The sequence below is a fragment of the Microtus oregoni genome, unplaced genomic scaffold (assembly GCF_018167655.1).
Source record: "Microtus oregoni isolate MIOR12 unplaced genomic scaffold, Mior012 000008F_ref0000371, whole genome shotgun sequence".
In the NCBI taxonomy this organism is placed as follows: Eukaryota; Metazoa; Chordata; class Mammalia; order Rodentia; family Cricetidae; genus Microtus; species Microtus oregoni.
Genome location: NW_024543067.1, coordinates 27727532 through 27743652, shown reverse-complemented (window position 1 = coordinate 27743652; position 16121 = coordinate 27727532). Strand labels below are relative to the sequence as shown.

The following is a 16121-nucleotide window of genomic DNA, read 5'->3' as shown; positions in this document are numbered from 1 at the left end:
AATTTGTGCACACACATCTCAGCAACTATTTACAGGACCTATTGTGTGAGGCTATTCACAAAAGTCATTTTTGCGGTGACTGGCTGCCTACCATGCAAGCTCTGGAGAGAAACAAACTACATGCTTTAAAGTGTGTGTGTGTGTGTGTGTGTGTGTGTGTGTGTGTGTGTGTGTGTGATGTATGTTTACGATACAATTTACATTTACAGAAATACCTACTTGCTGTTCAGGAAGCAGTTCTGTGTGTAATGGCATGCTCCCCTGTGTAATAATAATGAGCCACCCGTGTAATAATGACGTGTTCACCTGTGTATTAGTGACATATCAACCTGTGTAATAATGGCATGCTTTCCTGTGTAAGTGACATGTTCCCCTATGTAATAATATGACTCCCATGTAATAATGACATACTCCCTGTATATAATGACATGCTCTCCTTAGTAATAATGACATCTCCAATATAATAATGACATACTCCCCTGCATAATAATGATGTGCTCCCTTGTACAATAATTACATGTCCCAGTGTAATAATGATATACCCCCATGTAATAATGATCTGCTCCCCTGTGTAAAGATGTGATCCCCTATGTAATAATGATGGGATCCCCTGTGTAATAACGATGGACCCCCTGTGTAATAACGATGGACCCCCTGTGTAATAATGGTGGGATCCCCTGTGTAATAACGATGGGCCCCCCTGCCTAGTGATGTTCTCTCCTGTGTAATGACATACCACCTCTGTAATAATAATGGACTCCCCTGTGAAATGATGTGCTCCTCTGTTCTTATACAAATGCTACAAGTAAGGACTAACTCTATGGAAATTCAGTGACTTTTTCTCTGTGAAGTTTAAATGTGGTAAATGCTGAAGTACTGAGTTCACTTTTCTTTCTGCTTCATTGCTCACAGCATACCCACACTGGGTACAGAAACTGAATGATACCCAGCTAGACAGTGGGAGTCCTCTGCAGTGGGAATGCAAGGCGACTGGCAAGCCCAGGCCCACATACCGCTGGCTGAAGAATGGAGCACCCCTCCTGCCACAGGTATAGTGGAGAACTCAAACTCTGCCTGGTAATTTAACTACTATGGTGTCTTACTTAGGGTGACTATTGCTGAGATAAAACACCATGACCAAAAGTATTTTGGAAAGAAAGGGTGCATTTCTCTCATGGTTCCCTGTAATAGTTTATTATAAAGAGCAGTGAAGCCATGAACTTAAGCAGGGCAGGAACCTGGAGACACGATATGATGCAGAAACCATGCTGTTTCTTACTGGCCTGCTCATCCTGACTTGCTCGCCTTACTTTGTGATAAAACCTAGGACCACCCAGGGATGGACACACCCACAATGAACTGATCCCTCCCTTATCATTTCCTAATTAAGAAAATGTCTAACAGGCTTGCCAACAGCCCAATCTTATGGAAGCATTTTCTCAGTTGAAGCTCCCTCCTCTCTGATGACTCTAACTTGTGTCAAGTTGACCTAAAAATAGACAATATAAATGGCATGCAGCACAAAATGATCCTCTTTTGTCTTTTGATATGTGTGTGCAATATGCAAAAATCATTATTTTAACTATCTGATTACTATTGTAGTAGTACATTATACAAAAGTTATTTAAAGCCTATAAATTCATGAGAAAATAACATTGATCATTGTAGCCCCGTTGCCATTTCTAATCTGACTTTAGCTACCATCTAGCTTGTGGCCCCCATTTTTCACATGTTGAAACTTACCTGGAGTACAGGATTACTTCGACTTACTTTTCTGTGTGAAGAAAATCTAGAATAGAATTGTGGTGCCTTTGTTCTAGAAAGCGGCATTTCTGTGATGTGCAAACCTAACAAATGTCTTTTCAGTAAATCTGTTGCATATGTTTAAACCCATTTTGTATGCCAGACTTACAATGATTCCTTGTTGATTGCACAATAAGGGAGCCATTTATGATGCCTCTCTCCCTTGGCTGTGTCATTCACAGATAGGGTGATCAGGGGAAGAGCAGGTGAGGATTCATAACCAGAGGGTGTGTACAGACAGTTTGAACTGCATATGAAGTCCTGTCAGGGAGCTGTGATTTTACCATGTTGACTCATGTACTTTTACCTCCTGGAACCTTGGTTTCTTCCTCTTTTTAGTCAGACTTTTCCTACAGCTTCACTAAGCTCTGACATTCTCTTATACTGAAGCCAGTTAAACCTAAAGAAAATATACCTACACAAAAAGCCAGATAGAATACAAAGCCATAAAAGCAAACTTAGGACCCAGTTTACAAACTCTTCCTCAATAACTTTCTTAGGGATTACTCCTAGGAGAAGCAATGATGGTTGGATCTTTTGTTTTTTAATTTTTTATTTAAAAGTTTTTTTTTCATTTTACATACCTGTAGCATGAATAATAAAAGAATAAAAAAAAACCCAGAGACAGACATTGGGGTTCAATCCGAAAACAGAAAACCAGAGCAGACTTGCCTTTTAAAAGTTTTACCTTTACCAAGGCTGGGAGACCTATAAGTAGACTAAGCGTCTCTCTCCTCCCATCTTATATCCCCTCTAGTGCTGGGATTAGAGGTTTATTACTCCCTAAAACTAAGATTAAAGGTGTGAGCTACCACCAAATGGATTTGTTTCTACATTGATCCTGTATAGCTCATGGTGACCTTGAACTCACGGAGATGCGGAGATGCACCTGACTCTGTCTCCCAAGTCCTGGGATTAAAGGTGTGTGTCACCATTGCCTGACCTCTAGTGACTTTAGGTTTGACTCTGGTATTCAGGCAAGATTTATTAATTAAAATACAAATAATATACCACTACACATACCAACCACAATTCTTCTCCCACCCCACCCCCACAACCTCCTCTCTACCCAACTCCTCTCCATCCACTCCTCAGAAAGTGTATGACCTCCTATAAGGAAGCCACAAAGTCAGACATATCAAGTTGAGGCAGGACAAATCCCCTCCCCCATTGCATCTAGGCTGAACAAGGTATCCCTCCAAAGGGAATGGGCTCCAAGAAGCCAGTTCATGCACTAGGGATAAATCCTGGTCCCACTGCCATTGGGCCTACAGAGTGCCCAAGCCACAGAAATGTCACCCACATTTAGAGGGCCTATTTCAGTACTATGCAGGTTCTCCAGCCACCAGTCCAGAGTCAGTGAGCTCCCACTAAATCAAGTCAGATGTCTCTGTGGGTGTCCCCATCATGAACTTGACCCCTTTGATCATATAATCAGTCTCTCCTCTCTCTCTTCAACTGGTCTCTAGGAGCTCAGTCCAGTGCTTAGCTGTGGATCTCTGCATCTGCTTTCATCAGTTACTGGATGACAGTTCTATGATGACAATTAGGGTGCTCATCAGTTTGATTACCTGGGAAGGCCAGTTCAGTCACCCTCTCTAATATTGTTAGGAGTCTTAATTGAAAGTCATCCTTTTGGACTCCTGGGAGTTTTCCTAGTACAGATTTGTCCTTAACCCCATAATGGCTCCCTCTATCAAGATACCTCCTTGCTTTCCCTCTCTGTCTCTTCCCCAACACAACCATTCTGTTCCCTCATGTTCTCCTCCTCTTCCCCTTCACCCTTCTCTCCCCTTTCTCCCATGCTCCCTATTTACTTAAAAGAGCTTATCTATTTCCCCTTCCCAGGGGCTTCAATGCATATCTCTCTTAGGGTCCTGCTTGTTACCTAGCTTCTCAGGGGTTGAGGATTGTACCCTGGTTATCCTTTGCTTATGTCTAATATCTAATTACAAGTGAGTATACACTGTGTTTGTCTTTATGGGTCTAGGCTACCTCACTCAGGATGTTTTTTTTTTTTTCTGGCTCCATCAATTTGTCTGCAAATTTTAAGATGACATTATTTTTTACCACTGAGTAAATTGTGTAAATGTTCCACATTTTTTATCCATACTTCAGTTGAGGAACATCTAGATAGTTTCCAGATTTTGGTTATTACAAATAATGTTGCTATGAATGTAGTTGAGCAAATGTCCTTATGGTATGAATGTGCATCCTTTGGTATATACCAAAAGTGGTACTTCTTGAGGTAGATTGATTACCAATTATCTGAGAAAGCACCATACAGATTTCCAAAAATGGTTGTATAAGTTTTCACTTATACAAGCAATGGAGGAGTGTTCCCCTTACTCTACAGCCTCTCTAGTATAAACTGACATAGATATTTTTTATCATAGCCATTCTGATAGGTATAAGATAATATCTCAGAATTCTTTTGATTTGCATTTCCTTGATGGCTAAGGATATTGAACAATTCCTTAAATGTCTTTCAGCCATTTGAGTTCCGTCTGTTGAGAATTCTCTGGTTCGATCTGTACCCCATCTTTAAATTGGATTATTTAGATTTTGGTGTCTAGTTTTTTTTTTTTTTTTTTTTTGGAGATCAATCCTCTGTCAGATGTGGGGTTTGTGAAGATCTTTTCTCATTCTGTAGACTGCTATTTTGTCTTATTTACCATGGATAGTCAGATCTTTTATTCCCAGCATCTAAGCCATACAAATCTCCTTGCCAGATATTATTTTTGCTGAGTGGATAAGTTTATTTTGAAAATGGCATCAAATTACTTGGCATCTCTAATGATTAATAATGGAATCTCTGCTCATGAAGATATTAAAACCAAATGATGTGCTCACTGCTAAGTTTAAAACATACCTCTATATTTAACATTTTAATAGTAAAGTTTGTTTTTGAGATGTACACTTTTATTTTAGATATATTCTTTGACCTTGATTTTTCTCAATTTATACATGCCATATCTGTCTTTTGAAAACTTCCACATAATAATGTAATTTGTATTTTCCAACTATATTGTATAAAACCTAATTATAAGATAGTTGTTATTGCTATTGTTCTTAATCTGAGCTCCTTTGTTAAGAAGGAAGAGTCAAAGTCTGGCCAGGTAGACACAAGGACCATTGACATGAGTTGGGCTTTTGTTTACCTATATTCTGTTCGATATTCTCCATCCTTTCCAGACTGCACCTAGTTTTGACATCTGTTTTGTAAAAGGAATGTCTATCAACCCATTCTCTGTTGGGTTTTCTCTTGGATCCAACTAATCTACCAAACAAAATTGGCTCAGAAAAGAAACAGAAATACTGAGCAAGAAGTCATAATTTCTGAAAGGCATAATAATGTAGTAAATAATTAATTTGCATAATAATGTTTATTTAACTGCATTAATTGGAGACCTCCTTTGGGTGTCTTCCCAAGATTTTATGTAGATGCTTGGCTTGAGCTGCTTTCTAGATCTCATTTCTTTTTATTTCATTACAGAGCAGAGTGGACACAGCTAATGGCTTATTGATGATCCATAGTGTGAATCAGTCAGATGCTGGGATGTATCAGTGTTTGGCTGAGAATAAATATGGAGCTATTTATGCGAGTGCTGAACTGAAGATCCTAGGTATGCAGTTTCTCAGCAAATAAACAGGAAAAGAGTGTGGATTCTTCTCCTACCCATTCTTACTACAGTGAAGTTTTATGATGTGAATTTAAAACCTATTTGATGCTATGAAAAAAAAGCACTGTATCTCATTGATATTCCTGTAAGCTTTGGAAGACAGCTTTCCCTTCTGCAGTTTCTCCCCCCCATGTTTATGTGTATGACTTTAGTCTTCATCTTAAATGGCTGGTACAATATATCCTTGATATGGCATGGAATAAAATCATGTAGGAGCATACGTTAATTTTCACAGGAGAAAGCCTTGAGTGTGTATAGAGGGCTAGTCTTGTTTCCTTTTTCTTGCTGTGTTAAAACACTGTAACCAAAGAAGGGTTTGTCTTACACTTCCAGGTCTCAGTCCATCAGGGTAAGAACTTAATCAAGAACTTGAAGCAGAAACTATGGAGGGATGCTTCCCACCAGCTCAAATGGACTCATGCCTAGTTAGCTTTCTTATACAGCCCAGAACCACCCGTCTAGGAATGCTGCCATCCACAGTGAGCTGGGCCAGCACATATCAATTAATAATCATGACAATCTCACACACACAATATACATAGAATTCTTTTCTGGGCAATTCCCTAACCAAGATTTCCTCTCTGAGGACTCTAGACTGATTCAAATTGACAAAGCTAACTAGGACAGAGACTCTAGTATTTGTTTAGCCTGTGCTATTCCCATAGAAATGCTAATGTTTTCCCGAGTCGTTTCTGATTATCACTATGTATGTGACACAAGGGTGAACAGCCCTCTTCTCATAGGCACCTGGTATTATGTTCTGCATTGGAGAGAAAAGCCTTTCTGGGACCCAGAGGCAGCTCCACCTTTGCTAAGGTAACACCTGGACATGAACTCCAGTTCTCTACTGAATAGTGTCAGGAAGATTTTACCCAGACTTCCCTGAACAATGCTGGCATGTTGGGGCATGTGCTCCAAGTTTGCTTTCTTGCACTCAGTTGGCTTCCTAAGCTTTTGTTCTGGTTTGATGGTAGTACAAACAGAGATATTTAAGTGATCTTAGCACTTTGTCTTTTTAATGCACATAAGAACCTTACAGGCACTTTCTCCTTGCTAACTTCTGTAAGCATAACATTTATGGAGAAATGGATGGTCTCTGGGACCTGGAAAGGAATGTTTTACATGTAAATAGTAACACATCATAGATACTTACGCAGTTGTGAATGCTTACAGCTGAAGTTGCTTCACATTTTTTTTAAAAAAAAAGCATAGCTAATAGAGGATTCCATAGCAATTCCATCATCTTAACAAATCAAATATTAATGCATTTTCTTGTCAACATATTGTCCAGCATCTCAGAATTGAAAGGCTGATTCAGGTATCACTTACGTCAGAGTTTTCCCAGAAACATTCTCAAGCCCTTTATTCAATAGACATACTATCAAAAGTGTCTGTTATAAATCAAGTCCCCAGGGGGCAAGCAAAAGTGTTACCTGTAATCTTCCCATACTTGTCTTCAGTATTTTGCCACACTCGATTGTAATGGATACTGCATTCTAGTACTGTCATGTCATGCACTATATGGCTTTAACATAAGCATAAATTACTTCTGAGAGTTATGCAAAGATTCAGTTTGTATAAACAATGACTCACTCAAATGCTGTACATGTGCATATTTCATAGTTAAAGTGATCTTGATATAAGTGTAGTAAGTCTTAATGTTCACACTTAGATGAGTAATTGAGACAAATTAAATAATTTTTTGAGTTAAAATTCATACAGATCCATTTCTTTAAAAAATAACTTCTTTAAAAACTGCATTCACTTCTGTATAATTCTAAAGTAAAGTGAGGCGGGCTACATCAAATAAGTTGGGAAATAAAAGATATCATTTGTCTTCTCTGGAACTTAAAACGTCTCCACACAAAAACTCAAAAGTGACTCTTAGTCAAGCTCCTAAGCAATGTCCAAGTGGCATGCAGCCTTTTGCAGTTGACCTTGGTGATCATCAATCAATTCTGTCATTTACTGACGTACTATTTCTTTGTAGATTCCACATTATGTTCTCATTATTATTAACTACAGCAGCTTTGTTAGTTAATAACAAATTAAATTTTGTGCTAATGCCATCTATTTTTTCATGAGATTTTTAAGAGAAAAGTGTGCCCGAGAAACAAGTTAAATACAAGAGTGGACTAAATTATCAACTCTGCTTCTGATGGAAATTACTTGTCTTTGCGACAGCCTCACCACCTTCCTTTGAACTGAATCAAGTCAAGAAAACAATAATTGTCACCAAAGACCGGGAAGTCCTCATAGAGTGTCAACCACAGGGTGCTCCCAAGCCAACCATCTCCTGGAGGAAGGGAGACAAGGTGGTGAGAGGCAACAAAAGGTGAGAATTTGATTTTGCACTTCAGTCTCTTACCATCAGAATGAACTTCTTTTATCAGCCTGTGAAGTTGTGGGCTCCCCCAGATCGCTCCATGCACAAGCATCATGTCATTGCCATGCTTCCTTCTCTCCTACAAATCTCTTATCATCCTGGACCCCTCTTCTTGCTAGTTCCCTACCTCCCCCAGATAGCTCCTCACGCTGCTGTCATTAACATCAGATATTTTGGAAGTTGCAAATGACACCCATTAAGTATATATGAGTCTTATGGAGATTGTGTCATATTTCATAAAGTAGTTGTAATGTGATTTTTTTATTTGTGATCCTAAAACACCGAGCTAGCTTTAACAATGCAGCACAACTTCTTTGCTGTGCAGTAGAATTTCACTACATTTTAAACAAAGCTAATTGTTTTTGCTTTTCACTTTGGCTTTGCATTATGATGCTCTACATATTGTCTCTGATCATTTTATGGTCTGTGATTTTGTTTGATGTTGGTATTTAAATAATCTGAACATATTCTGTGTCTTCTGCATGGTTATTTTATGAACAAATTTGTGTTATGTGATATTTTTATTAATGCTTACTTTTTCCATTTTTAATCATGTCAGTGAAAAATAAAATCAGATGACTTTGATGGCAATAGTCACCTTTGAAATATGTAGAAGAATATTCAATGTATAAGCATTTATTTCTGGAAAGCAAAAGGCAAACAGAAGAATATCACAGCAGTATAACAGTAGAAACTTGAGACAAATTATGTGATTATCCCATCCTGTTATACTCTGTCTTCTTTCTGGGCTGATCTGGCAAGTCCCAAGCTTTGCTGTCATTAACCATTGATGTTGAAGGTAATGATTGAGAGGTGATAAAACATCTGTTTATATGGAAACATATGGCATATATTATTGTATAAGAACTTTGTATTTACCTTATCTATAAAAATAAGGAGTTTGACAAGTTCTGTGTATTCAGAGGTAAGTAAAATATACTTACATAATTCAAGTCAGTAATGGTTGTCCCTCTGAATAATCTTTTAAATGACTTTGGAATAATTTTAAATTTTAGGGAAATTTCTTTACAATGTGATGTCTCAGCAAATCTAAGATAGAGTGGTTTCAATAGTCTCAGATGCAATTTTTATTAAAATTGGGGAGGTTCAGTTTCTGCCTGCAGAGGAAGAGAAGTGGTCGAACAGGCAGAGGTGATAATGATTCTACCATTGATATTTGGATCTTTAGTGGTAAGAGCAGTTTCTCTTATGAATTGTAGTGGCATTCCATTTGTATTTTTAATGAATAAAGCTCTCCTGAAGATCAGAGAGAGAGAAAAAAACCACTGGTCAGCCTTATAGACACATACCTTTAATCCCAGTAGCCACAGTAGTTGCCATAGAAACCAGGTGGTGCATGCCTTTACTCCAAGTGGTGCACATTTTTAATACCTAGCAAGGGTTATAAAACAGGAGGAATCAGCTCTCAGACACCGTCTCCTTCTCAGATTCCTGAAGGAAAGATCTATATTTTGGACTGAGGTTGAAGGGAGATTCAGTGGCTGGGCTTTATGTTTTATGACATTCAGGTTTAATCCAAATTTCTCTCTCTGAAGTTTTATTAATCATAATTAAATTGGTGCCCAATGTGGGACATGGACCCAAGATCCTAGGACTAAGAGTTCCAATCTCTACAGACGGAGACCATGTTTCAATGAATAGTATGGTAGATCTCCAAACCTCTTTTTTCTCCAGTAATATGGAAAAAAAGACATTTAAAACGTGTGTGTGTGTGTGTGTGTGTGTGTGTGTGTGTGTGTGTTTAGATCAGTGAACAACTTATGGGAGTCAGGTTTTTCTTTTTACCACGTGAGTCCTGGGGATTGTACCTAGCCCATCAGATTTGTCTTTATTCACTGAACTATGGTCTTGGTAAAGAAAATATATTTAGGTTATTCTGTGGTACTTTGTCACCTGCTTGATGCACTTGCTCTTCATCCCAATCTCCTGCTCACCACTTGCTCTCCTTTACCTTGTCCTCCTTCAGTGCCTTGGTAGAGTTTCTGTATCAGAGATATGAATATTCACTTTCATCGGTTCTATAGTCTACGTAAAATTCAATGACTTACTTGGGAACATACAAGGGGAGTTTTAGGGGATGTGGAAGTGGTTCAGTTGTAAAATACTTGCTGCTCAAACCAGAAGCCCTGGGTTCAGTCCTGAGCCTCCTCATTAAAGCCTGACTCTGGTGACACCTGTGACCGCAGTGCTGTAAGAGTTTGTGGGCAGGGACAAGCAGATTTCTGGAGCTCACTGTCCAGAGAGTTGTCAGTTACTGAGCTCCAGATTCAGACAAAGAAACCGTGTCAATAGTGGAAGACCACTGAGATGTCTCAACAGGTAAGGGAACATGCCATCAAGCCTATGACCTGAGTCCCATCCTCACAATCTACATGGTGACAGGAGAGAATGGACTCCTGCAAGTTGTCCTCTGGTCTCCACACATACACTGTTGAGCACACACTCCCACACACTTACACACCGAAGTAAATGACTGAATGTAAAAATAATTTAATTGGTGGAAGTATAAGCATAACATCAACCTCTGTCCCCTACATATACATATGTATGCACATTTGCACACTTATGTGCATACACAGGTATATGACACACCCTATCTGCATACAGTTTTTACCAAGATCATTTAGAAAAGTTCCGTCTCTCTTCTCTCTCTCTCTCTCTCTCTCTCTCTCTCTCTCTCTCTCTCCATCTCCTTCCCTCACTCTGTCTTCCCCCTCCTCCTCCCATGTTAGGAGAGCTCCAGGTTTGAGCACATCATTTCTGAGGTCCATCAGCACACATTAACTGAGGTTTCATAATCACTTCTGTCCATTTTCCTGTTGAAATAAATGCTTTTGAGGAGTCCTCTGCACAGGACTGCATAGAGACCTTTTTCCCCACCATACTATTGCAAGCCTGTTCTGCTCATCAAGCTCCTATTGAATTTCCACTCCAGCTCATTATTCCCATTACTTGGCCATTAACTTTTGTTAAAATATAATCATCCAGAAACACTCCAGCAGTGCACATGCATTAAATCTTCATTATTGCATGTTAAACTTCCCTACTTTCTGTGTGCAGCATGGCTAAGAGAAGAATACAAGGTTCTGAGCTGAGACAAAGTTTTGCATCCTGTTCAATGGCATCTGTCTCAGCTGTTATGGGCCATCATAGAAATGTTATAGATGTTTAAACCTTATTTAAAAATATTAAAGCTCTAAAGTAGTTCAAGTATGGCTTCTTATTTCTAGACAAAAAAAATAGTGTTTACAGAGATAGTAACGTGTGATACAAGTGCTTAAGAAACTCTGAAGAAAAAGTTAATAAATAAGGTATTGTAGAGAGAGCCATGCCACAGGGTAAGTGTTCTTTTGTGCAACTGAAGTCAAGGAAAGACTTGTCTACAGTCCTTTGCTCAGTCCCCTGCTCTCCAAAGGCATTCCTAAAGGCCAACTTTTCTACTTCCTCATTTAACACACATAGAGAATTGCACTTGAAGTACCTATTAGTTGACTTCTTCCGGGAATTCATGTTGCGTTTATTGGACAACAATGATCATACTCACATATTGACTCACAGACAAATGGGGAAATATATTCTTCATAAAAGCCCTACAGGACACTGTTACAGCAGGGGGAGCGGTTCTTCCTGCTCTTTGTAGGGAAGAAGAGGAATTCATGAGCACAATTAGGGTCCTATCTCCACCCCCTTATTTCCACCTTCATGCTGTGTTTGTTAATGAACGCGCTGTTGGGTTGTTTTCTCAATGACACTGTCTTTTATATATTAAGAACATAAAACAATGCAGACCCTAGGTATTGTCTTTTTTGTTTGCCATCTAGATGTTGTATAATAAGGGTAAATGAGCATTAATTTATCAAGAGTATGTCACTTATTCCTCTTTTAACCTAAAACCTCTGCTTTTAGAGGAAATGAAATAATCCAAGTGATATTATTTATCGCAAAGAAAATGAGGGTGATATCTGACTTCATAAGATTGACTACTCAAAGGCTGCTGGCAACATGCAGTGTGCTGTCACCCACAAGTGTTCTCCTGTGACTTCCTTGAATTCAGGAGAGGAAGGGAAAGAGATCTTATACTTACTATTGTAGGGTTATAGATGGACGTCTTAGAATCAAAAAAACATTCAACTGTACCAGACAACCTCCTTGAAATGCTCATAAAAACAGAAAAACCAGTAATGAGTCATGGTGCTAATCAATAAATCTCTAATTTCTGATCAAAGTGAGCAAAAATGAAAACGAAACTGCATTTCAATCACATGGAGAAGGTAGTAGAATTCACTTCTGCCACCTTGTGAGACAGTCTCCCAAGGCGCTAGCTATCTGTAAACTTATAGCTGATCTTGAGTTCATGCCCATCCTCCTACCTCAGCCTTCTGAATGCCGAGATTGAGTCACTGTCTGACTACAATTCAAACTATAGAATAGTTTGTCATTCTCTAGCTGGGTTGGGATCAGTCCGCATGCCAGAGAAGCACCCTACCATAAGAGTTTATTCCCAGCCCTCTCCTCACCTTTTATTTGAAGAGAGAGTTTCACTTTCTAGCCCAGGCTGGCATCAAACTCACTGTCTTCCCCCTTATGGACCCAGTTCTGGGATTATAGGCATAAACTAACATGGCCAGGATTCTCTCACAGTTTCATATATGGATTCAGCTTTCTGTTCTAAATCCAAGCACTTTGAGACTGATTTCATAACTAGTTTGACACTTCACACACATTCAGACATCCTAAATAAAAAACTTTTAGTAATCTGTCCACACATTCTGTTACTGTAACAGTAAACAGCCTTGGGTTTTTAGTTGTATATAAATAGAACTAGAGACCACACATCCCAGGCTCCTTTGCCGGAGGATTAGATTCTATGCAATGAGAAAGTAGCTGCACAATTTTTCGGTTGCATCCTCGCAGGGAAGCTGCTTGCTCTTCCTGACTGCCTCTCCTGTCCCCCATGAGCTAGTGTGGTAGCATTGGTGTCAAAATCTGAGAGTCTAAAGACAAAATCAATACAAGGAAAGCCAGTCCCTTAAAGACTGCAGGGACTATACTTCTTGTCCACCTAAACCACACCCAGCTTTGACTAAGAAAGAAACAAACCCTGGGCCTTCTGAAACCACAGGATTCCTGTACCTACTGCATCTTGTATTAATAAATCCAATATCCAGTTAATAATGACCCCATGAAAGCCCAAAAGTGGACAGTTTTTTTCATTTCTTTTCTAACACTCCTGAGAGGCTCAGTTATTTGTTTGTCTTCTAAAAAGATAATAAAATTTGCTTCTGGCTTATTATAATGCTTTCTTATTTTTAAATTCAAATCTATTTCTAACTGGTACAGTAAAAAAAACAGGCAAATTGCTTATTTTGGTGAAAACTATATGATATCCTCATACATGCATGCATTATATAATGTTCACATCAGGTTAAAGATCCTTGTCTCTCCAAGATTTATCAAGTCTTTAGAAATATTTCCTTCTAGATTTTTTTTTGTTTTTTTTTCTGTTTATTTATTTATTAAAGATTTCTGCCTCCTCGCCGCCACTGCCTATCATTTCCCTCACCCTCCCCCAAACAAGTCCCCCTCCCTCATAAGCCCAAAGAGCATTCAGGGTTCCCTGCCCTGTGGGAAGTCCAAGGACCACCCACCTCCATCCAAGTCTAGTAAGGTGAGCATCCAAACTGTCTAGGCTCCCACAAAGCCAGTTATGCGCAGTAGGATCAAAAACCCATTGCCAATGTTCTTGAGTTCTCAGTAGTCCTCATTGTTCGCTATGTTCAGCGAGTCCGGTTTTATCCTAGGCTTTTTCAGACCCAGGCCAGCTGACCTTAGTGGATTCCCGATAGAACATCCCCATTGTCTCAGTGTGTGGGTGCACCCCTCACAGTCCTGAGTCCCTTGCTCATGCTCTCTCTCCTTCTGCTCCTGATTTGGACCTTGAGATTTCCGTCCGGTGTTCCAATGTGGGTCTCTGTCTCTGTCTCCTTTTATCGCCTGATGAAGGTTAATATTCAGGAGGATGCCTATATGTTTTTCTTTGGGTTCTCCTTATTTAGCTTCTCTAGGATCACTAATTATAGACTCAATGTCCTTTGTTTATGGCTAGAAACCAAATATGAGTGAGTACATCCCATGTTCCTCTTTTTGGGTCTGGCTTAGCTCTCTCAGGATATTGTTTTCTCTTTCCATCCATTTGCATGCCAAATTCAAAAAGTCCTTGTTTTTTACTGCTGAGTAGTACTCTAATATGTATATATTCCATACTTTCTTCATCCATTCTTCCATTGAAGGTCATCTAGGTTGTTTCCAGGTTCTGGCTATTACGAACAATGCTGCTATGAACATAGTAGAGCATATACTTTTTTTGTATGATAAGGCCTCTCTTGGGTATATTCCTAAGAGTGGTATTGCTGGTTCCAGGGGTAGGTTGATCCCGAATTTCCCGAGAAACCGCCACACTGCTTTCCAAAGTGGTTGCAAAAGGTTGCATTCCCACCAGCAATGGATGAGTGTACCCCTTTCTCCACAACCTCTCCAGCAAAGGCTATCATTGGTGTTTTTTATTTTAGCCATTCTGACAGGTGTAATATGGTATCTTAAAGTTGTTTTGATTTGCATTTCCCTGATCGCTAAGGAAGTTGAGCATGACCTTAAGTGTCTTTTGGCCATTTGAACTTTTGTTGTATCTTCAACAAATTGTGCTGGCAAAACTGGATGTCAATCTGTAGAGGAATGAAAATAGATCCATATCTATCACCATGCACAAAAATGTCCAAATGGATTAAAGACCTCAATATCAGTCTGAACACACTGAACCTGATAGAAGAGAAAGTAGAAAGTACTCTACAACACGTGGGCACAGGAGACCACTTCCTACATATAACCCCAGCAGCACAGACATTAAGGGCCTCATTGAATAAATGGGACCTCCTGAGACTGAGATGCTTCTGTAAAGCAAAGGACACTGTCACTAAGACACAAAGGCAACCCACTGACTGGGAGAAGATCTTCACCAACCCCGCAACTGACAAAGGTCCGATCTCTAAAATATATAAAGAACTCAAGAAACTAGACCGTAAAAGGCTAATTCCTTCTAGATTGTTATAATATAAATATATTGTCACTATCTTTAGTTGTCTGAAACACAGCACAAGAGACTTCTTTTTACATTATATTTTATTCATTTGCTTTGTGTGCTTGTGTATGTTTGGGCATGTGCATGCCACAGCGTTGTGGAGATGAGAGAACAACCTGCAGGTGTCAGTCTTTTCTCCAGCCATATGGGTCCTAAGGATGAAACTCAGCACACCAAGCAGCAGGTGCCTTTCCTCGCTGATCTGTCTCATGGGCACCAGGATTTCTTATCCTTAACTGACTGTGAGTCTATGACCATACCACTATGCCACTGATTTAGTCTATCTAACCGCCATGGTTTCTCATTCCTGTTTCTCCAGTCTCTGACAATACCACTTAGCCTCAGTTCTTATGAGTTCAGCTTCCTACAGCCAACATACTTTGAGGATACACACACATGTGAGACTATGTGGGACTTTTTGAACCTAATTTTGCTTCCAACAGAGGAAAGCATGCCAGTTTACAAGCTAATGGACTCAGTCACCAAAATTTGATCTTACTATTATTTTTCGCATCCTCTGCATGATGATGAACCAGACCACACTGGTACTGGTGATTGATACAATAAAAACGGTTTGTGGCTCTGTCTGTTCACTGACAAATTGAACAGAGGACCTGATATTATGCATAAATTACTTGTAAAATCAACATCATAATTCCAGAACCTCTGCCCCTGTTTTTTCCTTCCTGATTGATCCAGCTTAGTTTGAGAAAAAAAAAAATAGAATGGTTTTCTGAACTCATTTTATTCCTAGAATGCATAACCAAAAATAACCCAAATGTACTGAGAAGCAACATTCGCGCTCTATTAAGCTGTTGATTAAAAATAAGAGAGGAAAAAATTTTCTCATGGCTTCAAATGCTCACACTTTAGGTGCCCTGTTGACATCATATAATAGTGATGACAAATCTTCAAATGTGTGACCTGTAATTGCTTGCAAAGGACAACATATTAGAAAGCCTTATTTTATTTCTGGTATGTCCCAAGTTGAAGGTCATAGAAGAGCTCCGGATTCCTCCCCAAAGACCTTTGAACATGCCTTTCTGCTTCCTGCTGTCACCACCAGCCTGTCTCTTGTTTCCTTTTCCCTTAA

At 39.3% G+C, this 16121-nt stretch overlaps 1 protein-coding gene across 2 annotated transcripts in view; it reads left to right on the top strand.

The window, feature by feature from the left end:
• Positions 1-16121, top strand: part of Cntn5 (contactin 5) — a 1138775-nt gene that overhangs the window by 889460 nt on the left and 233194 nt on the right. For both annotated transcript variants that reach the window (XM_041657731.1, XM_041657730.1), the window contains 3 exons: positions 913-1049; positions 5300-5429; positions 7671-7821. In XM_041657731.1, the coding sequence (XP_041513665.1) occupies positions 913-1049; positions 5300-5429; positions 7671-7821 (418 nt within the window). The remainder of the gene's footprint in view (positions 1-912; positions 1050-5299; positions 5430-7670; positions 7822-16121) is intronic.